This window comes from Sprattus sprattus, assembly GCF_963457725.1.
Source record: "Sprattus sprattus genome assembly, chromosome: 3".
In the NCBI taxonomy this organism is placed as follows: Eukaryota; Metazoa; Chordata; class Actinopteri; order Clupeiformes; family Clupeidae; genus Sprattus; species Sprattus sprattus.
This window is the reverse complement of record NC_137922.1, coordinates 9531710-9554602: the sequence shown is the minus strand read 5'-3', so window position 1 is coordinate 9554602 and position 22893 is coordinate 9531710. Positions and strand designations below refer to the sequence as shown.

At 40.9% G+C, this 22893-nt stretch overlaps 2 protein-coding genes across 2 annotated transcripts in view; both read right to left on the bottom strand.

Moving 5' to 3' along the window:
* erbin (erbb2 interacting protein) overlaps positions 1-9776 on the bottom strand; it is a 63267-nt gene extending 53491 nt beyond the window's left edge. Inside the window, exon 1 of the mRNA XM_080834131.1 lies at positions 9050-9776. The gene's annotated coding sequence lies outside the window, so the exon portion shown is untranslated. The remainder of the gene's footprint in view (positions 1-9049) is intronic.
* Positions 9777-11092: 1316 nt separating this feature from the next.
* nln (neurolysin (metallopeptidase M3 family)) lies at positions 11093-22103 on the bottom strand (the record flags this gene model as incomplete). The annotated part of the gene is made up of 13 exons (XM_080834459.1): positions 11093-11242; positions 11501-11637; positions 12236-12364; positions 12576-12762; positions 13118-13319; positions 16491-16857; positions 17107-17242; positions 18422-18582; positions 18682-18784; positions 18876-18980; positions 20505-20653; positions 21030-21286; positions 22063-22103. 13 exons carry the CDS (start codon positions 22101-22103, stop codon positions 11093-11095), a joined length of 2124 nt encoding a protein of 707 aa, XP_080690585.1.
* Between the last annotated feature and the right edge of the window lie 790 nt (positions 22104-22893).

Below are 22893 nucleotides of genomic sequence, written 5' to 3'. Positions count from 1 at the left end.
CCTAATAATAAGCAATGTAACAAGGCTACATGATAACTGATTACTAGTAAGCCTTCCTCACTGCATAAAGGAGGGCGTGAATGTTGTCAGTGATTATAGAGATTTATTTTAAGAAATAGATCTGATGCTTTTAAACCAGTTTCCTGGACCTTCTTTTTGAAGGTGCTGTAAATCAATTTAAAACAGTGCGTGGGAAGACCTAGGCCTACTGCCTTTGGTATGAACCAGTGTATTTCTACTCACATGACCCTGACCTGTGAAACCACCCTACGCAATCCAACACGTAATCTGACAGTACAACATAACCACCTACACACTTTACCCAGGAGTTAAGTGTGGGATTGATTAAACACTTCCCCCATCTACTACATTCACGAGTGGGAGCCCGAAGCGGTGCGATGGATACACTGATAGCCTCAGAGTATGTGACCTCACTTCCTGAACTCTCCCGCTCACTTCCTGCGCAGGGCCCCTGGCTCTGTGAGCTCGGCGCAGGAAAAGTTCTATAGTATTTCGGCTTTTCAATCTCCCAAACACGAATATCTAAAATATCTAGAATTAGCCAGTATGTCTGGTTCTCTTTCCGGCCATGCGGTGTGTGTACGTCTACTCTCAACTCGTTAAGACAAGACATGACATGCATATTTTTGTCGACTGCATCATTTTCTTTTTAAATAGTTTGAATCAATTAATGACATGCATCACTGTATTCTATTAAATCTATTTAGTTTGAATACATTTTCAGGAAATCAGAAAAAAGGATATTATTTTATGTTTTGGAATCTCAAACCCCCAAAATGTCAGGTGGCGCAACCGTCCGTGCAAATGAACAGTCTAAAAAAGTATTAAAAAATGGTGTTTTAATGATAATAAATTCAAAGTAAAATACTTTGGCATGATTTTATGTTTGAAACCTTTCAAATAAATCCAATTTTCCAAATATCAATACTTTGATCTAGATGAGATAATTGAAAAACCTTTGTCCAGCAATTTGTATGCTCTCAAATGTCAGGGTGGCACAACCATAAAAATGTGTCTTTTATTCTGAATTAGAATGTCAATAATAGAAAACAGGATTGAATCATCTAGAGGACCCCAACTGACCTTTATGACTGATTGAAAAGGTTGGTAATTTTCTCTCAAATTTTGATAAAATAATAGCTACTTTTCAACTCTTAGTAAGATTGGTTCACTTTCTATGTCAGGTGGTACAACCAATGTAAAACTAGGGAAATGTTTTTTTTATCATAAAGCTCTTTTTACATCAAATAATTATATGAATGAACTTGAACTTGAACTCAAAAACTAATACAGGCGTCCAACTACAGGCCTTTTTAATTTGAAATTTAATTTGAAATTTCATTTTCTAAAATGTTTATTAGTTTAATATTAAAGATGGTATACAGTTTCAAACATTTTCATGATTATTTTAAATCATTTTAGATGTCATTATCAACTAAGGAAAAATCTGCACGACACAGGGAGCTCACTAAAAATTATCCAGCTGCAAGACAAACATACCTTGCAAAAAGAAAAGAAAGTTATGATAAACTGTAATGCAAGCCTGGATTTGGTAGTTGATACTTTTATACAGTTGTCAGACCTTTCAGATTTTGGAACCTGTACAGAACTGTTGAAACATTTCAACCATAAGCTCGACAGCCTAGCTAGCCAAACGCCACTACAATTGGCCACACCAAGCCAAAGAATGCAGGTTTTTTGAAAGAAAGCCTAAGAGAAGATGAGGTTGTCCTCTACATCGATTTTTCTGAAAACTTCTCCTGCAAGCTTCATAGTGAGGTACAGTCTTTCCATTTTGGAGGGAGTCGGAAGCAAGTTACAGTCCACACCTGTGTCGCTTATACAACAGCTGGCTAACAGTCCTATGCCACCATCTCTGCGTTCCTTCGGCACAATGAGAGAGCTGTGTGGGCCCACTTGGAGCCAGTGCTAAGGGATGTAATGAGGAAATGCAACCCATCCCCCACAACTTTACACGTAATGAGTGACGGTCCAGTCACCCAGTACCAAAATAATATATATTTTTTGCTCAGCCCATCCAGCTGATATCATTTTTTACTATAAAAAGGATGTTCTCAAAGTGATATCGGAACCTTGGAGTAAAGTAAAGTATCAAACTAAAACTAAATAGTAGATACTTTAGAGTGTGACTTTGTTGTTGATCATTTACAATCCATAACAGTACATCTAATCAATCTGTTGCACTATAGCCTATTCCTATACCAAATGTGATCCTGTGGCCTATATCCTGTTTTTGATCAATTCACTTCCTTTTTTTTATAGCCTTGATAAATATGATCAATATACTACCTTAACATCAGCAGAGACTGTTAACCTAAATATTTTTTTGGTTGTATTTGGAAAAAAAATGCAGTCATTACTACTGTTGTCAGGTGGCACAACTGAATCGTCAGGTGGTGCGACCAGGTAACATTGTATTTAAGCCAATTAATAATAGATTAAAGTGACAAATGGTTTCAAACTATGATGTGCATAGCTATTGTATTGAAAACATTCATTTTGTATATTCATAAAACAATTTTTCAGTCTTTAAATGTAAAATTGGATGCTTAACATTAACAAAATACCTGGCGCTAGGTGCAATAATCTTAAATTGTTGTAAATACAAAAAACAAAACACAAAATAATAATCTGTTAGGCACTGTATACAAACTAAGGAACACTTGCTAAAAAAATCACTTTGAGTTAATAGTAGGTAAATATGTATATTTTTTTTACAAATATTTGGTTGCGCCACCTGACATTTATTGGGTGGTGATGTTAAAAATACAGTCACAAAATGAATTTAATCACTTTGAAAAGTTATTTATCAAATAAGACTTGTTTAAACACATTGCTCCAAATTCAAAAACATGCATTACATCCATTTTGAAAACACCTTTTAAAAATATTTTTTTAAAGCCTTATTTGTCATTGACCCTGTGTGTGTGTGTGTGTACCAAGAGGTCCCCAGTGGCACAGATTGGCCAGGGTTTCTTTTTATGTAGATGACGGGCTGACAAGCAGAATTTGACTATTGTGAGCATTTAACACACACACACACACACACACACACACACACACACACACACACACACTTACCTAAGTGGGTCAGGGAGTACGCAGCACAGATGTGACGTGCAGCAGACAAACTCAAATGTCAAATGCTACGCAATCTGACGTGATCTGAATAAATCTTACAGATACAATCACTAAGCCTGTTCTGATAAGCCTGCGTCTGTGAAGTCCAATAGTGATTGTTGAGTTAATTCGTCACACACTATTCAGGTTATATATGGCAAAAACATGCAAGAAGAGGCAGATAACGACTCCCATCGCTGCCTGCCAATTCTAAGAGCTTTAGGGTTTTGCAAAGGACAGTAACTTGATCTGATGAGCATGAAATCCAATGACTGATCAGGATCAGAATTAGTTCTCATCAGCCAGTCATGATAGCATTAGTCAGTATGGCTTAAGTAAGTAAGCACTAGAGCATACTGTATTTAGTGTGCACATAGATGGGAACTCACTCCCTCAATGGAAAATATGATAAAGGGTTGGGTGTTGGGTGCAGGTTGGGTGTCGAGGACCAGTCCTCGCTGGCCAGGTGCCCATATACACTCGTATTGCAGAACTTCTCAAGAGGAGAGCGTTTTGCTGGTTTTGCTCCAGGGAAAGTAAACAGGAGCCTCTAACTCCATGCCAGCATCACGTGTATCTCCATGTTCACCCAAGACATGGGGCAAGGAGAAACAGCTGAGGTCCTCAGCCTCTTTGGAATCCAATGATAAAATCTGAGAGCTCAGGGGAGTCTTTCTCTCTCTCCGTCTCCCTCTCTTCTTGAACCATGGCTCTGCCCAGCAGGCCTCTACTCTTAGAAAGGGCTGCTGCTTATTAGAATGGTCATCTTCTGGAAGAATCGCTAGGCTATCCTCTGTAAATGTCTCTTTACTAAGATCTCATCCTCATTTGCCAGTTTCTCATGAAAATGCACCTACACAGAGGCTTATAGTGACAGTCTGTTTTTCCAAAGGGCTCAAGTCCCCAGTTTCTGGGAGTCTACCAGGGCCACCAAGGAAGTGAGGGTTTTACCTCTCAGCTTCGACTAGTTAGCCTCTTATACAGAACTGACAGCCTCTCTCTCCAGGCTCTTGGTTTAGTCAAGCAGAGGTTCTGTTCACCTTCCCCCCGCAAAGATCCTCATCTCTGGGCTAAGCGGTCCCAGGTGAGTGCCTCTGGGTTGGAGAGTCAGTCACAGAGCCCGAGGTGTGGACAGCAGTTGCTGTTGAAAGTCAAGAGAAGCGATTGGCTTGACTGGCCAGTTTAAGACAAAGTGACAAAATACATTTAAAAAAAACATGATCTCTAATGGACTGGTTCCATGACACCGGTGTCCATGGCCTCAGATTCAAACTGGCTTGCAGTAAGTAATAGAAACAGGATGGAAACAAAGGTTTCTGGGTTTCTTAGTGTTGGTCCAATGCTTCTGATTGGACTGGCCCAAACTGAAAGTAGCAAAGAAAGACATAGGGACCAACATGACTGCTGCATAACAACTGCTCTGGAGTAAGGCATTCCTTCAACTTGGGGGAAAATACGAAATGCTGACGCTTGCACAAACACATACTCTCAGATGATGGATAACATGCTCCGTCTTGTTTCATGTTCGAAGAGGGTCAGGTTTATGATGTAGGATTCCACAGAACACAACACACCCTGCACAACAACTACTAGCAAAGAGGAATGCCTCCTAAGGAAAGAGTACTTCAAGTGGTCATGGCACAATTGAAGAGTTACTAAAAAAAAACATGGCACAAATTCGAGTCAAATGAAATGCCATTATATGAAACAGCTGGTTGAAGACAGCATTTAGAGAGGGTAGCTTCAAGGTTGCAATGTTTAATGCTCATAAGTATCACTACTTCTCAATTGACTGAGGCTCCAATAAATATTTACACTGTTAACAGCATGATGATGATGATCCAGTCCTAACACTGAAGTCTCTCTCTTTCTCTCTCTCAGCCTGTGCACTTATCAGCTGACACCCACTTTGTCTTTTCAAAAGCATTAACATTACTAGGTATAAATAACATATGTCTGAAAATGCTTTGCGTTACAAGTAAAGGGGCTGATGGATGATAAATACCAGTGAAATATCTGAAAACGAATGAGTACACACGCTCACACACACCACACACAAACACATGTTTGCAAAAGAATAGCAGAAGAGAACATATTAATGTAGGCCTTCAGATGCCAGATTAAAAAAACACAAATACCTGTGTACATCAGTACACCTGGGGCTCTGGGGCTAACTAGGTTGGGGGCAAAGCCATTCAGTTTAAACAGATCTCTAGTAAACATAACTGCTCTTGACCTCCATACCTTGCATTCTTTTTGTTCTGCTCACTCACAAGCTTGTGTTCATTTTCTAAGCAAAATGACGAGTCAATCCTGAATAATTCCTGATTCTGCAACAGCTTTTACTCACTGTGGCAGCTGGGACTGTCAAACATCTGGAATCATGGCACTGTGGTATAGCTAGTGATCAAGGGAGTGGAAACAGTAACATTTGCGATATACCAGGACCAGGAAAAAGATGCCAGAGCAATTTCTTGAGATTCACCCAGGCTGATCTTTCATCTGCAAGTGGTGGGTAGGTTTCTGAACTGCAGTTGCAAAAAAGGGAAAATCTACACGCATTCAGTGCTTGGCGGAGAGGAATTTGGAGTCAGAGCCTTCATATGTAAATCAGAACATACAGGCCTGTGGATAATGAGCTATGGCTTATATAAGCTATATACTTCACCATGTATGTTTCAACACCTCCTATCTGGCCCTCTGACATATTCATGCTCATCTCTCTTTAAAATCTCTAATGGCAGACCTGAGCTCTGCTGCAGCACTTAGAAAGGACCGCTTTTTTTTTTTGCTCCATTTTAATGGAAACATTCCATAGCCTTCACACACATACACGCACACACCTGTGTGAAACATATCTGCAGGAAGAGTCTAAATATTTCTCTCTGGAAGGACTGAGAAATTGTAAAGGCACAGAGGGCTTACATGGAAAAAAGTCATAAATCTTTTGTATCGCTGAACCTGTGAGAGGGGTGTTGACTCCAGGGTGCCAGTTTCCATTGTTGTGCGTCTGCTTTCTGTATGGTGGGCCATTAGGGTGCAGAGGCTTCACTGTTCCCAGCAGCCCAAGGGACATCTTAAAGGCCAGGTCTAAGCCTGGGGTGAAAGGTCACTGGAAGAAGCCATAAACAGACCACCTCTCAGGCAGATCACAGCCAACATAAAATGCGGGTCACTGATCCCGTCTTTTACCCGTCATGTCCAGTTTGTACAAAAATCAGTACAGTTCCTGAACACCAGAGTTAAAAGCAGCAAGTCTACTTCTCTCAACCAGGCAGTGCTCTGAACAACTCATTCCTCACTGTGACACTGTCTTTGGGAAATTCAATCTGTTTTAACGGGTCTTCCTCTTGATTGTGCTTTCAAATGCAACACAACGCAGAGAGCAAAACATCCTTCTCTCAAACACTGGGAGTCTCTAATCCGCTTCAAAGGGCCTACTGTCCACACACTCCAGATGCAGTGGCCGCTCTTCACTAGAGAAGTTTCACTTTTGAATGGCTGTTTGTGGACGAACATGCAGCAGGGACTACAGAAAACGGCTTTATACTGATTTGTGCAACAATGCATTAGTAAATGTGCAATACACGGGTATGACTGAATGCTATTCATGAAACAGGCGCACTTAACTTCACAGCAGGACGGCAAGCAAATCCCCATTCAGACCTCTTTAAATAGAATTTAAGGGGGGGAATTTTCAGTTTTGCCGCTTTTTGATGCACACATGCTTTCAAGGCAGGCTTTCAAAGCACTACTGAGCTTCTTGTACCAAAGCGCTCGCCCATTTGTTGGCTTTACATCCCTCAGCTGCCAAACGGCACAGCTAAAGTTTGGTTAACTTCATGATCTAACCCTGACCACTGTGACAGACTCAGAGATGTTCCACTGCTTGTGAGGAGACATCATGGTTGACAAACAACTAATGGAAATAAATTACATCTGACAGCTTTCAGAATTAATGGTGTTTACAGCTCAATATTCATATGAGGTGGCGTGAACTAACTACCCAGAGGGCAGAGCCAGGAAGAGCTCAGCAAAAGAAAAAAAAAAAACACTGAATACAATATCGCATTCTGAAAGCAGCATGACACGTGGTTAATGGTTATGACTGAGAAATGTCACATTTTGCATATCTACATGCCAAATCTGTAAATCAAACATTTAAAAGAGAGCAGTGCATAAAACTATAGTATCACAACTAGGCTGATATCCTCAGAGGTCAAAGAAGCACTGCTGTCCAAAAGCAGTGGCTTTGAGATAAAGAGAAACGCTGCGTCTCGCTAAGAGCTCAGGTAGAGCCAAAAAGGAGATAGTTAGGTATTGCATTTCCACACTAAGAAGATGAGAGACAATCTCTTTAAGCGATCAGGAGTTTTTAACAAGGTTTTGCCAAAAGCTGAAATACAATGAATGAGGAGCCATGTCTGTTACAGACGGATTACCTCAGTTACCTTTTGCAAATTCACCTTTACAGCTTGGCGACACACCTCCAACGAAAGGGCTCGTCTAGGCTACCTGGCTAACTAAGCAGCTGTGATGGCGGCTGGAGATAAGTTGCTGACTGGACATGGTTAAGAGGAGTGTGATTCGTACACAGCGGGTCAAGTGTGTTTGGGTCAGTGGGCTGCATACGTTTGGGTACAAAGTGCAAAGAGGATTATACCGAATGAGGATGAGTGGTGTCTAATCCGCCTGAGCCTACCTTATCTACTTAAAAGGATTTTATCACCTAAGTTAGCTACTAAAATGATCTTCAGGAAAAGGACCCGAACTTTAAGGGAAAGTTGATAATATATGAATCTGTAATGTTATCTTTTTAATGCTGTTTGTGGCCTGTTTGTGCAAATAAATTGGTGATTATAGGCATAACAGGTGCAGTTTACCAGGAACATCAAATAGGACACACGGTCCTGCACTGCTACCCATCTCGCTGCCTTTTCTAAAAGTAACTAGTTTACTTGAGTTACCGTAAAAAGCCCCAGTGCCAGAAGCTGGTCGCAACAAGAGGCATCGCTATCGGCCAAATACCCGGTGTAAGAACCTGCTCCGCACAGGAAGTGATGAATAATAAATAGAAAAGAATCTTGGCCAACGTCAGATAGCTAAATTGTTTTTCCATTGAACTCTAGAGGATTCAAATACTATAATGGTATAGCACAATAACAGTAAACAATCTACGAAACACAAATGCAACACAAAATGTTCTGCATAGCTACACAGCTCCAAAACGTACCCGACAAAAACAGGGCAGGTACTCATTCACTTGCTAACGTTCGATTAGCTCCTCTTTCCTCAACCTCTGGCCAGAACGACGGAGAGACAGTCGGTACATGGCTCTGGCTCACTGCCGTGAATAACTAGCTTTCTTTACATCACTTATAATGATTCGTAAATATTTTGATAAGTCATTCCATTGTCGTTTTCAGTGGTACAAAAACAAAAAAATACCACCAATTATCAGCACTTGCAGGTTCTTACATCGACCTGTCTACTACGCCAGTGACATTCACTTCGATCATCAAAACATCACGACATATGGCTGGTTAAGTGCTCTGCTAGGCTTCTTGCAATACACGTTTTCTAGCGTTGCAGTGGGGTAACACGCATTGTTGAATGTTTCTTAATTCATTCTCATGTGATACTGGGGATTTCACTACCTTTCGCCTAACGTTAATTATGACCAGCGACGAAGGTTACTGTGCACATTGGCTTTGAATGATGCTGAGAAAACACATAACCTCTACATTCGAAACACTTCCAAAACCTTTTCAAATTGAATTGCGACAGCTGGAATTAACATCGGCCAGTAACGTTATAGGGATGCTTGAATGATTCTCGATAGGGATAACGTTAACTTAAAATCAACACACTTGAATACCATGCTTACCTTTGCTGTAACGTTAGATGTGTATTCCAGTGGTTCGTACACATTTAAGGGTTGAAGTCCGGGTTGAATTAAAATCCTCCACATAAGACGTTGAAATTCTTCTGTCAAGGAGTCATTTGGCAGACGGATTACCTCGCCTCAGTTCTTTGATATGTGGATAGCTACATCAGCTAGCTAGCTCCAGGTTCGGCAGAGAAATAAGCTAACTGATTAGCTTGCTAATGCATTCTTTCGCCTGGATCAATCCTCTCCAAACTTATTTTTCGTTTAAAGTTTTCTTGTCGATAGAAAACAAAACCTAAGTAGGAGATGCTGACAAAATCATACTATCGTTCCATAAAAGCCACACAACCCTCCTTGAAACATTTAAAATTAATGTAAAACCCAAAAAATAAAATAGCAATCCAAAATGTCCACAACAGGCGAGGAAATACAAAAGGCAAAAAAGTCCACCGTCACAGCGCAAACCCCTTTTTCTCCAAACACAGTGCCGCACCCAAATCACCGTTTAAATCCGTCCGAAACCTTACATTTAAGATTTATAAAATAACATACAGCCTGACTATTATGAGCAGATAGGATACATTTGAAAGAGAAACCGACACGGAAACATGACAGAAGGCAACAATCAGCTCAGGCAGTCACAACTGATATAGCTAGCTAGGCTACGCAGTGACGATAGCCAAATGTGTCGGCCTGTACCACAGCAGTCTACAGGGTAAAGCGGTTTTACTGGGACCATTTCATTGGAATGAGATTCGTAGGTCTCAGTTTCTAACACAAGGAATCATGCGCTGTGATGGGCACATGGAAAGAACCAATGAAAGTGTTGAGTAAATTACCTAGCCCAGTGTAAACACTATAGGGGAAGGACCTGTGCGGTGTTTTACGAGCTTGGTTGATTACCAAAATGTCGCACGTTGAAGTACCTGACTGCCGTTTCCATTCTATCGTAATCTAGAACTGAAAATGTGTCGTTTATTTAATTTGTCAGCAACACACCAATCTATCACGTGGATAACAGAACATAATGGATCTTAGACTGTGTAACCTAGTCAATTGGTTTTGGCGATACTAAAAATAGACATAAAGTTGATTTGTCTACGAGGCTGTATGTCGAATTACCGCAGAACGTCAACATCAATTTATATGGATTTAACGAAGGGAGAGGTTGGAATTCGTCCGAGGTTGTCGAATCGGATTACATTTCGTGGGAAAATGATGTGAAGTATAATCCCAAGGGCAAACAAAAGACAGTTATCCCATTTGTTATCCATGTACTGAATGTGTTGATTATGTAACGAAGAAAAGTAACTCACGGGTGAATAAACTATGTATTAATCACTCTGCTGGATTTTCTGCCTGATACTCTACGCGATTTTAAAGGTGGTGAAAAAAACTATTTCCCCGTGGTCAACAGAGCCGAGTTGTTTTAGTGAAGTTTGTCTCCCCCTAGTGTAAGAAAAGGTTATGTACATGTTCAACTGCAAATGTTTCCACGTGAAGTCTTCTGGTGTGTGTAACCATAGACATGTATATATGTGTGTAACTGATTAATATAGGATCCGAATATATATATATAGAGAGAGATAAGGATGTGGATGTATAACAATGTATAATAGGGTGTGGCTGTTTCATCTAAGTGAATGCTTATTCCCATGGCCAGGAACGAATATAACCATCGCCAAACAAAAAGAGGAGAGACTCATGCCACCTAGTCAAAGTCAAAGTCGAAGTCAAACACACCTGGACTTACGTGTTTGAATTATGTATTTTCCCTGAGGGGTTATACATCTGTATTTGGCTTCTTCCATTTTAAGAAGCCCTGTTTGTTTTCTTTGCTCAAGTGTTTTTTGTGTGTGTGTATAAGTTCCAGGTATATAAAAGATTTAAAGAGATATTTTTAACTTGGAGAGCCCATATTGTCACATGGATCTGACTGGTGTTAAATGAAAACAATCATTCCAATTAAAGCTTTGTTACACAAGACATTGCAACTCTGTATGATGAATCACATTTACTAAACAATGATGAAAGACAAGATCATACACAGCCGTTCACATGTTTTGTTAGTCCTTTGCAGTAAAAGAAAGCATCCTGGCGTGGTTCACGGCCGAGAAAGGTTTTCAACATGTCAGCCCCGTCTATTGAGCCGCCTGCCTCCAGAATCACCTTTCTGTACTCCATCCCAACCTACACATCAGGAGAGGTTCTTTAGCATCTGGACACTATAGCTCTACTGCAGCACAATCAACATTAATTGCTGAGACTAATGTCAAAAGAGGAATAAAAAAACACAGAACAATTTGTAACAAAACATTTCTCAGCATAATAAGACAAATTATAGTAGGCATATTTATGCAGTTTGATCCAAATCTGTAAAGACACACACATACAGCACACATAGCAAATGGTGAAATCTTATAAAAGTGTACTGAGGCTCGTGATTACCTTAGGGTTCATGATGCCCTCCTTTCTGAATCGACTGAAGTAGATGTCCATGGAGTAGACCTCACTCCATAAGTAGCCATAGTATTGACCATCATAACCCCCTGCCAGATGGCTGAAGCTGGCAGGCATGTTTGTGCCTGTAGAGAAGTAAGGCCGGCAGGAAACAAACAGGTGCTACACATTAATGTCAGGAATATTCACAAGCATGGATATATGTAGGCATCTGCACACCCTTTAAATAAAAGTCTTCATACTTTTTAATGCACTGTATTATGTGTGTTGTATCTTTTTGTTTTTCTGTTTTTTTATATATATATAACATTGTATGTCTGTTACTTTATATGGAACTTGGTGTCTGAAATAAAGAATAATAAAAAATAAAAAAAAATATCCTGTAGGGGGCAATATTCACTCTGCTATGGAACAGAGACATCACTGCTGAACAGAGCTGGGTATGTGTAATTGCCCTGAAGAGTGCTTGTGATGGGCTCAACAACATTAAAGTCCGTGAACGAAAAACTTCCGAGTACATAGCATGTTACGATTTATCACATTTAAGCCGACCATGTATTGCAAATCATGCATTACACACATATTAACAGAGATCTTCACGAAGAGTCATTCACGGTATGGCCTTCCAGCCGAACCAAGATAAAGTGCAAACCTCAAAGTGTGAACTTTATACCATAACATCCTGATGACATCTGATGGTCACCGGAGACTGTAACTGAATACCTGGTGTTGCAGGGATGCCCAGGATGTCTTGGCAGTGCTTGGCGAATTCCTGGGCGGTGTCCGCCTGGGGTTTAGTGTGGAAGGACTGGTCCAATTTACTGAGCACTACCTGCCTCAGATTCATCAGACCTGCAGACAACAGACACACCACACAGGTAGGTTTCACACCATGATGTCAATATTGAGCATTTTACAGTGTTTTTTAATGTAGTCGCATATTGGGGTTAACCATCCAGTGGACAAACAGAATGTTTGTTTTAAACAGAAAACAAAAAAAACAAATGGCTTCAAACTGTCATTTCTAAAAATGACCACAGACACATATGATTATATGAGTCACCAGTGTTGGCGACCCGGGAGGCGATCAGCTTGTCCAGCAGGCGGTCTGGAATGGGGCTGCCATCCCTGTAGTGGCGGGACATGCGGTGTAGCGGCTCTCGTTCCCACACCCAGTTCTCCAGCATCTGAGAAGGAACCTCCACAAAGTCGGTTTCCACCAAGGTCCCGCTGAACTCCGCATACTGAGTCTATAAAGGTCAAAGGTCAGAAGCCATCTGCTGACAAAATGTATATAACAAGATCACTAAAAGTAGTTTAATAATGTAAACATTTAATATGAGTGAAAGAATACACAACTTCATACAGTTTTTATTGATATCCACAGTAAAATCCATAGTTTCTTTCCTGTGAACTGAATGCATGCATGACCTTTAAGAATGATTTGGCCATGCCTCAGAGAACTTAACATCATGTAACACAAGGCAGACTCCTTGACCCTAACAAAATGCAGGACTGTATTTTGAGAGCATGAAAAGTGCTCGTTTTCCCTGTTCCTGATTCCGGTGACCTTAATATCTTGCCAGACTTTGGCTGGAGGCTCACCCTGGAGCAGAGCTCATGCATGACGTGGCCGAACTCGTGGAAGAAGGTCTCCACTTCATGGTGCTGCATCAGCGAGGGGAAGGCGTCAGTGGGTTTGGTGAAGTTGGCCACCATAGCCGCCACTGGTATCATGCGCTTCCCATCAGGCCCCTGGCAGCCTGGCTGCAGACCGAAACAGGCAGCATGTCCATACTTCCCCACTCTATAGACAAAGCAAACTAAGTCATCATCACATCGACATGATCTCTAAAAGACAATACATTTCTTTGCAAACTGCTCTAGCGAAATTATATACAGTGGGGAAAATAAGTGTTTGGCCACTTGCAAAGAGATGTGTGTTCAATAATTGTAATGTTAGGTGTATTATAACAGTGAGAAATCGAATATCAACAAAAAAATCCAGAAAACTGCATTTTAAAACATTTATGACTTTATTTGTATTTGATGCAGAAAATAAGTATTTGAACCCCCAAGGAAACAGGAAAATAAGATAAGATTGTAGACCTGCACAAGGCTGGAATGGGCTACAATACCATTGACAAGCATCTTGGTGAGAAGCAGACAACTATTGGTTCGATTATTCGTAAATGGAAGCAACACCAAACAACTGTCAATCCCTCTAGGTCTGGGGCTCCATGCAAGATATCCCCTTGTGCGGTATCGGAGATCATCCGAAAGGTGCAGAATAACTCCAGAACTACACAGGGGGAGCTTGTGAATGATCTCAAGGCAGCTGGGACCACAGTCACCAAGACAACCATTGGCAACCAGTGGCGGCTCCTGAAAAAATTCTCAGGGGGGGCAATTTTTTTTTTATGATTAAGGCGACCTATTCAGTAGGTACATTAAGTTATCCGATTTACTCATGCAGCAATACCTTTTTTTTCCACTATTGGCAGCAACCAACAGTAATATCTCCCCTCTTTCTACATAGCTAGAGTAGCAAGATACAAGTGGAACGCTATGGAAGAAAGTTACATTCAGGAGCCTTCATAAGCAAACATGATGTGGCTCCACATTAAATTATCCCACTTTTTCGTTATCCACACGTCTCAAATGTTGTATGTTGTAACATAGCTGAACAGGACACATGATATGTCCACTAACAACATAAACAAGGGGGCAACATACGTCAAAACCAACGATATTTATTGACTGAACTTGAAAGTATTGGCTTACAAAAGCAAAATAAGTCATCACATAAAAAATTATTCAAAGATAGTTCACACTGTGAAACCTATGAAAAGTGACAATGGTAAATAGAAATACAGACCGCGTTAGCCACTTCACGACCGCGATTTTCTTTTGTTCCAATTTCCCTCCCTTTGTAGAAAACTGTTGAATGGATACTTTTGGTCTAGGAAGTCCTAATTGTTTTTTTGGCCAATTTATCTTCATTATTACGCTGACTAAAAAGAAGTTTCTGTCAAAGAGCGGATGGAATTGTTGTGCTGAACAGGTGCCATCTTGACATGCCTTTGTCGAAGCTGTGTGACGTCCTCATTGGCTTTTACCACAGCCTTTTGCGTCGCTTACTTATGACTAGACTTGGAGGGGCGAGCCCTCCCGGAAGCCATAGAGAATGCATTGAGAGCTCTGTTTTGTGAAAAAAACGCATTTAACATGGGAGTCAATGGGAGAGGTCTGGGGCGATTTTCATTTCGTCCCAGATCGCCCTGAAGGGGCGGGGCCATTTGAATCTTGACTCTAGGCTGACTGAATGACTGTTACCTGATTCGACAATGACATACAGAGGCAGATAAGACGGTCTAGTGGTAGAATCCGACAGAAGAAATATATGAAATTTACATTTACATGTAGTCGTGCGATTGAATTTATACATCAGGAATTTTTTTTTTATTATAATTTTTTTTTTTTTTTTCCTTCTTCGTTTTCCCATAGGCAGTGCGTCGCCCAATCGCCCTTATGGACGAGCCGCCACTGTTGGCAACACACTACACCGTAATGGTTTGAATACTGCAGCACTCGCAAGGTCCCCCTGCTCAAGGAAGCACATGTACAGGGCCATCTGAACTGTGGGCCATCTGAACTCTGATCTGTTTGCCAATGAACACTTGAATGATTTTAAGGAGGATTGGGAGACAGGATGTGGTCAGATGAGACCAAAATCAAGCTCTTTGGCATCAACTCGACTTGCGTTTGGAGGGGGAAGAATGCTGAATATGAACCCAAGAAAAACATCCCCACCGTCAAGCATGGAGGTGGAAACATTATGCTTTGGGGCTGATTCTCTGCCAAGGGTACAGGACGACTCCACCGCATCGAGGGGACTATGGATGGGGCCAAGTATTGGGCTTGAAACTCATTCCCTCCCATTGAAAATGCAACTTTAAGGATTTGGAGAGGATCTGCAAAGAGGAGTGGCCAAAATCCCTCCTGAGATGTGTAAACCTGGTGACCAACTACAAGAAACGTCTGACGTCTGTGCTTGCCAACAAGGGTTATTCCACCAAGTACTAAGTCATGTTTTGCTATGGGTTCAAATACTTATTTTCTGCATCAAATGCAAATAAAGTCATAAATGTTATAAAATGCAGTTTTCTGGATTGTTTTGTTGATATTCTGTTTCTCACTGTTAAAGGTGCATTAAGGATTAATAGCTATTCGCTAAAGGTATGGTAGCAGCTAAAACTAACAAAATCTCTTGAAATGTGCTGACTTTTACATTATGACAAACTAATTACTCAACGACTGTCCTTACACAGTCAAACATCAATCATGTGCAACACAAGACTAAGCAAGACGGCAAATAAGCTACTTACTGGATCGGCAGAAGGTAATCAAAGTCAGGTCGGCGGGCATCGGCAGGCAAAACTACAGAAGGCAGTTATATGCCTATCGACCCTGCTATGCCATTGGCACGGACGCAATTCTCCATATTAAAAGTAATTGTAGCGCCCCAATTTTTTTTAAGCTGTTATTTTAAGGTTAAACTGCTTATCCTAACCCTAATCCTGAAACGTAATTGTTGCATATTGTGCCTTTAAAATACCCCTACCATTACAATTATAGATCACACATTTCTTTGCAAGTGGCCAAACTTGCGAAATCGGCAGGGGTTTAAATACTTATTTTCCCCACTGTATGTAATGCATTCAGTATGATCAAATATGCATGTCAGTAATAGTATATGACGGGATCCTCTCAAGATGTCATGCTCTATAACAACATTATATCATACTAACTACATACCAGCAATATTAGTCAACATCACCAAACATCCACCATCGCATAGAAGAATATTGTGATGTTGGCACCATGTAAAGATCCCCACACCCACACCGTAATAAAATCCCTTTGATTTCTTGCTAGTATATACCGGTCTGTGGTATTGAAGTTGTTTGTGCAGTACCTGGGGTGCAGGTCCAGGTAGAACTGTCCAATCTCCTCTCCAGTGGTGCTGTCCAGCACAGAGTAGAGACTGACGCTGTCATGCCACACTTGGGCATGTTTCACCTGGCAGAAGGTCAGGCCAAGCAGGTCCTGGTAGATTCCTAGAAGCCCTTCCTTTACCACCTCAAGTGGGAAGTACTCGATCAGCTTGTCCTTGTCCACAGAAAACTTCACCTGCTCCACCTGGTTCATATAGTAAGGCATGTCCCAGGCATGGATCTGTCCGTCAAAGTTGAGGCCCCGCCTCTTGCACTCTTTCTGTTTGAGTGACAGGATGACCTTCCTCTCCTGCACACCAAGTGGCTTCAACTTCTCATGAAACTCATCTGAAGTGAAAACACAAACAATGCTTCAAAAACAACACCAATTCCTCCACAAAAAGAATGTCACACACACACAGAGATCACACAAGACATTTCTATGCAGAAACAGATACACAATACAAATAGCAATAAACTGCACCATCCATTCATAACATGACCAAAAACAGGGCATAGATTATTTTTCATACCCATTCATAGATGCTTTTGCACAAGGAAACAACAGCATTACGTCAGAGCCAAAGAACCACATACCCAGGAAGTGTGCTACTACACTTGAACTCTTGGCCATGTTCATCTCCAGCACATAGTCTGCATGGGTCTTAAAGCCCAGCATCTCGGCCATTTTTGCTCGTAGTTCAATCAGCCTCTCCAAAATAGGTGTGTTTTCCTATAAGACAGCCAGACAGTCACGTCAGTCACGTGTCACACACACACACACACACACACACACACACACACACACACACCTCCATGGATTCATCTCCAGAAGTAATTTACAGAGATCTCCAGAATCATTGGCACCCTTGTTAAAGATTATTGAAAACTTTTCAGTTATTAATCTTAATATTATATTGAAAATAAAAAAAATATCTGTAAAATTTGAGGTAAGTTTAGTTTGAGAAAAAAATATTTTTTTAAACCAGATCACAATCATTGAAAAATGAGGAAATGTAAATGAAGTATGATCCCTCATATTTTCAACTAATTTCAAGTTGGCCTACGTCAAACAAAATCATCAACGATTTCCTGTTTTATTGTGGTATAAAACACAAATCCCATAGTCAACCATTACCATGGGAAAGATTCAAGAACATTCCATTCCAATACGACAAACTGCTCATCAAGAAGCTACCATGAACCAGCCTAGAAGAGAAAGCAAGTCTATTTTGTCAGAAGCCACAGTGAGGAGGATGGTCACTTCCAAGACCACAGTTTCAGGATTACAGAATTTGGTAGCATCTTGGGGTCAACCATGTCTCCAAATCCACCATATGAGATTACCTCCATGCCAACAAACTGGGGCTGTCTCTTCCCCAAAGGCTACGGTAGTATTGTTTGCATGCATGGCATTATAGATTTTAAGTTGTTTTTTTTTTTTTTTATGAAAATCTGGCTGCCTCTGCCAAGAAGCTAAAACTCAGTTGTTGCTGGATCTTCTGGCAGGACAACGATCCAAAGCACACATCAAAATCCACTAAAAAATTGTTAACGGAACACAATATGAAGCTTTTGCCATGGCCCTCCCATTCCCCTGACCTAAATCCAATTGAAAACTTGTAGGTCAAGGAAAGATTGCACAAGCAAAGACCAAGGACTGTGGAATCAGGAACCTTGAGAGATTCTGCATTGAGGAATGATCAAAAACCCCTTCTTCTGTGTCTAACAAGTCTTATATAAGACATTCCATTACATTACTTTTTTCTTGTGGTAAATAATATATTTTCTGTATTTGCTTAGTAAAGACAACACTTGATACACAATAAGGGGCATTTTCTTCAGCCTTTGTGACTCATATATAAATAAAGGGAACTGTATGAGACTGCACCATTGAAATTGCAGCCTTTACCTCCTTACAGCGGCTGTGGAAAGCCTCCTCCATCTTGCGTCTGGTTTCCGGGATGTGACACCTTTTCATTAGCGGATAGTAGTGGGGATAGGCCAGAGTGACTTTAAAACGGCTGTCTTCGAGTCTGTCTAGGCCGTTCATGTAGCTTTCAGCCAGACCACCTCATATGGCACAGCATGAAAAATAAAACAATTAGAGAGAGACAGACGCAATGTAGAGAGATAAAGATATATATATTTATACTTATATAAAGTAATTACCCAATTCGTCTTCAGTGAACGACAGGCAGGTATTGTCTTCATTAAGATTACTACTGAAGTCAATTGATAATTCACTTATCGTTTTAGATATGGATGTAATCTCCTAAATAAAGAAGACATTTTTAGAGTTTTCCCAATTATTCAGTGGGTAAGTAATACCGTGAGCATACCGTGAGCCTTGTCTATGCACTCACCTCCTGGGTCTCCTTTGATAAATGCAGCCCATTCCGCTTCCCTAGCGTGATCAGTCTCTCTACAAATCGCTCTGTCTCTGATGAGAGGCCATTTAGCTTCTTCTCCTACAAAATAACATATTAGTTCTGTGTCTGTTTTAACCAGAGGCGCAGACATGTACTAATGACAAAAGCTGCATAGAGATCCTTGGAGTGAGAATAGCAGACAACAAAGGTTACAAAACTGCCATCATGTAAATATAAATATGTATTACAATTATATTGTGTGTATTGGAAAACATTCTTTCTGTTCAAACAAAACATTTTTTTTTTGCTTTTTATGAATCTAGTTAAATGCTGAACAGTTTGCTGAACAGCTGTGTAATGCAACTCATTCTCAACAAACATCTCTCTTCGAAAAAGATGTTATGTTCCTTGTTTGGAGAAGGAAGTATCAATATGCCAAAGGAGGTGCTTTAGTAACCGTGACTTAAATGAATGTGATTTGCTGGGAAAACTCCTCATTGGAGCTGTGACAGTTCAGCCTTGAGATGACAGCAAAGAACAGAAGTGCCACCACACTTACCACAACATTGGCCATGATTCCAAATCAGATAAATTTAGTTCAGAACATGGATGACTCGTGTGTTTCTAATCTACAGGCATGTGATGTTCCCAAGAGCTGGTTCCCAGCAGAAATGCTGTTTCAGCAAATTAGGATGGACAGACGTTTGCCTATGTTGTTGTTGTTGTTGTTGTAAGTAACTTCTCATAAGCTTTTTCACAGTAACCTCACTGAACATAAATATATTTAGGAAACATAAATATATGTACAGACCATTAAAACTGCCAGTATAGCATCTCACAACATCTGTTAATCAAATGTTTAGATTTTCTGATACAAACATTTGATCTGTTTTTGAAACTCAACTGTTCAAGCCCAGTGACATGAGCACAGTGTGCACAGCTCTGAAATAGCCTGCTCCTCTCCAGACACTGGTGGAGAGAATAGTTGGCTACTGTTCTTCAGTCACCTGCCAAGCCTGACCCTCTGCCAGACACAGGAACTCTCCCGATCACATGACCACATGCAGAGAGGGGGCACAAGTACCAGCTCCTCCCCTCTCATGACAGTGAAGACTTCATCTGCACCCATATCCACAGCTCAATCAAAGTGGCAAAACGGACAATAAATACTCTGGAACAAACTTTTAACATCAGCATAATAACTTTTAACATCGCAGCACAGTCATAGTGACATACCCTCGGCTAAGTAGGGTCTTTTCGTGTCTCATTAGACCATGTTCAACTCAATAGACCTGAAATAGGTGTGACATTCTTTTTGGATGTTGTTGGACCATGTTTTCATTTCAGTTCCTGATTACAGAGGCCAGGATAGAGCCAGAGACAATTCCTTAAATTCCTTAATCTGTATGACAATGATGTACGACCATGTATGTCTGAAGGCATGGCACAACACTGTAACTTCTGTACATTATTATTTCTAAGCTTAGTTCTTGAATTGCATTTGTTTATGTATTCGGGACCTGAAAATGTACATGCATAAAATCTTTAAACATTACACATGGAGTAAGACACCAGACACTCATTGTCTCCTTTCTGTAAATTACACTTTCTGTGACACATTACCTTCAGAACAATGAGCCTCTGGAAGATGTCCTCCCTCATGCTCAACTCCACATCAAAGTCAGCCAGCCGCTTGTCTGCCTCCGTGCTCGCAGAGCGGATATCTTTGCATTCAGATACGAACTGGGGGAAGTCCAAGACATGTCGGGATGCTAAGGAGTACAGGTTTATCTGTGAGATTGACTGGAACAATCTTGGAGGTCGCAAAGCTTTTCTTTTGTGTAAAATATTAGTAAAGTACATAAATTAAGTGTTTTCTAGAGCAACAATAATGATGGTATCCCAAAGGCATGCTTAAGAGAGAGTTCCCAAACATCACTGTGCCTTCTATGTTTCTCGACTCCTGAGTTTCCCAGGGCCTGAAAAATGCATAGCAACACAAGGGAAGCTCTGCCTTTTCAGTGTGCTTTCAAAATAACGATCACGTCTAGAAATCAGTTTGATTGATTGCCCACATAAAGTCATGTGGACACAAATGTATGTTCTGGACTGTATGTAAACTGACTACCTACACAGGATCATACTCACAGGCATAGTGTAACTTTGCATCGGCCAGGGGCTTCAGAGTATTTTCAATGGTGACTTTACTAACATCCGTAGCTCCAATGGTGTCAAAATCCTGTCGGACTCTCTGAATCAGCCTCTCGGTCTGTTCCTGGATCATTGCAGGGGTTAGATCCCATCTCAGACTGTTCTTGTTTTCAGCAGAGTCTGAGCAGCCTTTTGCTGAAATCATCAGTCCATTCTGAAGGGTCATGGCCACACGCGACCTGGCATGCAAGATCCTGAAAGAATAAACCAAAGAAAAGCATATGACATCTGTAATCCACACCTTTATGACCCTAAATCAGTTTTATAAACGGACTAAGTCAAAAGAAGTAGCTATGCATACAATGACATAGTCTCCACTCCAATAAAGATCTCAGTTTCTTTTCTATTTTATTAGCGAAGTGACAAAAGTAATGGCCAGTGTTCAGCTATCAGCTGTTGAAAATATATCAAGAACTGGTTCAAGGCTTTTCTGGCTGTGAGTTCTCAAGTTAGGCTATCTGACCCAGGCAAGCACGCTCGGTCACGACTCAGGGGTTCTTAAATAAACAAGTAATAAATACCAGAAAATCACACCTCCGATGTAGAAACTCGATCCTGCGGCCCAGAGACATACTGCGAATAGTTTCTGTGCTAATGATGGATACCATGAAGCTTTCCCACCAGGACCAACGTTCCTCAACAGAGTGACACGGTGGGCTTCTCAGAATCACTTCAGGTCACAAAAATCACATGCTACTATACTATCGTGAACAGTTATGAAAGCAAATATGTCTATTCGATCCGTTAACCGTAGACGTTTTATAAACGCAAAGCATAAAATCTAATTGGATTTATAAAACTTGACGCTCTCTTGTTTAACTGCAGGCATGGTACTATGTCTGACTAAATGCCAAGAGTCATAATTCACACAGCAGGTTCATTTAAGTGCCCCTCTTGGTCTTAAGGCTCGCAGTCACACACATCTGATCAAGAATAAACAGGGACGAAATTAATGGCAAGAGTCAGTTACCTTTTTCCCCTGCGACATACTAAAATGCTGAGAGAAAACATCACATGCCAAGAGTATCATGCGAATTTTTCGAGCAAACAGGTTAATTTAGCGTCCTTCGTTTACTATGGAGCAGACTCGCCTGTGTATCCTCCAGGTTCACTTCCGTTGAGTATGCGCAGGCGCTTGAGCGAGCATCGATCTGGACCGAAGTTTCATGACGGTGTGACAGCCGACAGCTGCAAAACATTCCAGGTAGGTGGGCGGGTGCCCCCCTAGCATCCTTGTTCACACTTATTTTTTTTTTTTACCGATTTGTGCCATGCAGCTTAGATTCGGGAAATTCGGGACCCGCCTTTGATTCTTATATGTTAGGATAAAGCAATGACTTGTGTTGCGGTTATAGCGACATGCTGTAAAATCATAAATTGAAAGACGTTTCCTATATTCGTTGAGTGGCTACGTGCGTTTGATTAAATCTGGTGACGTTCAAGACAAGAAAGGAGGGCGCAGACTGAAATGCTAATAGTATACCATAGCCTAATCTGACTCCCATAGCCTATTGGTATTACATCACAGTTTGTGCTGCACCATACGTACAACACAACGTGTGTTATTGTGGGCTGCACGCATGAGATCCGGCTGCGAGGGTGATGACGTCTGATCTCTATTATGTAATTAGTGCATCGATGTTAATCTTTTTTTTGTCGTACTTGATGTCATCTAAAGTATTGACATCAACACCCTAAATCGAACCTTAAACTTTGACAGCCTTGTCCTACAGAGTTAACCATGGTCTTTGCAGACTTTAGTGCAAGAGACCTTCGATTGAGGAGATGATAGTGACATATT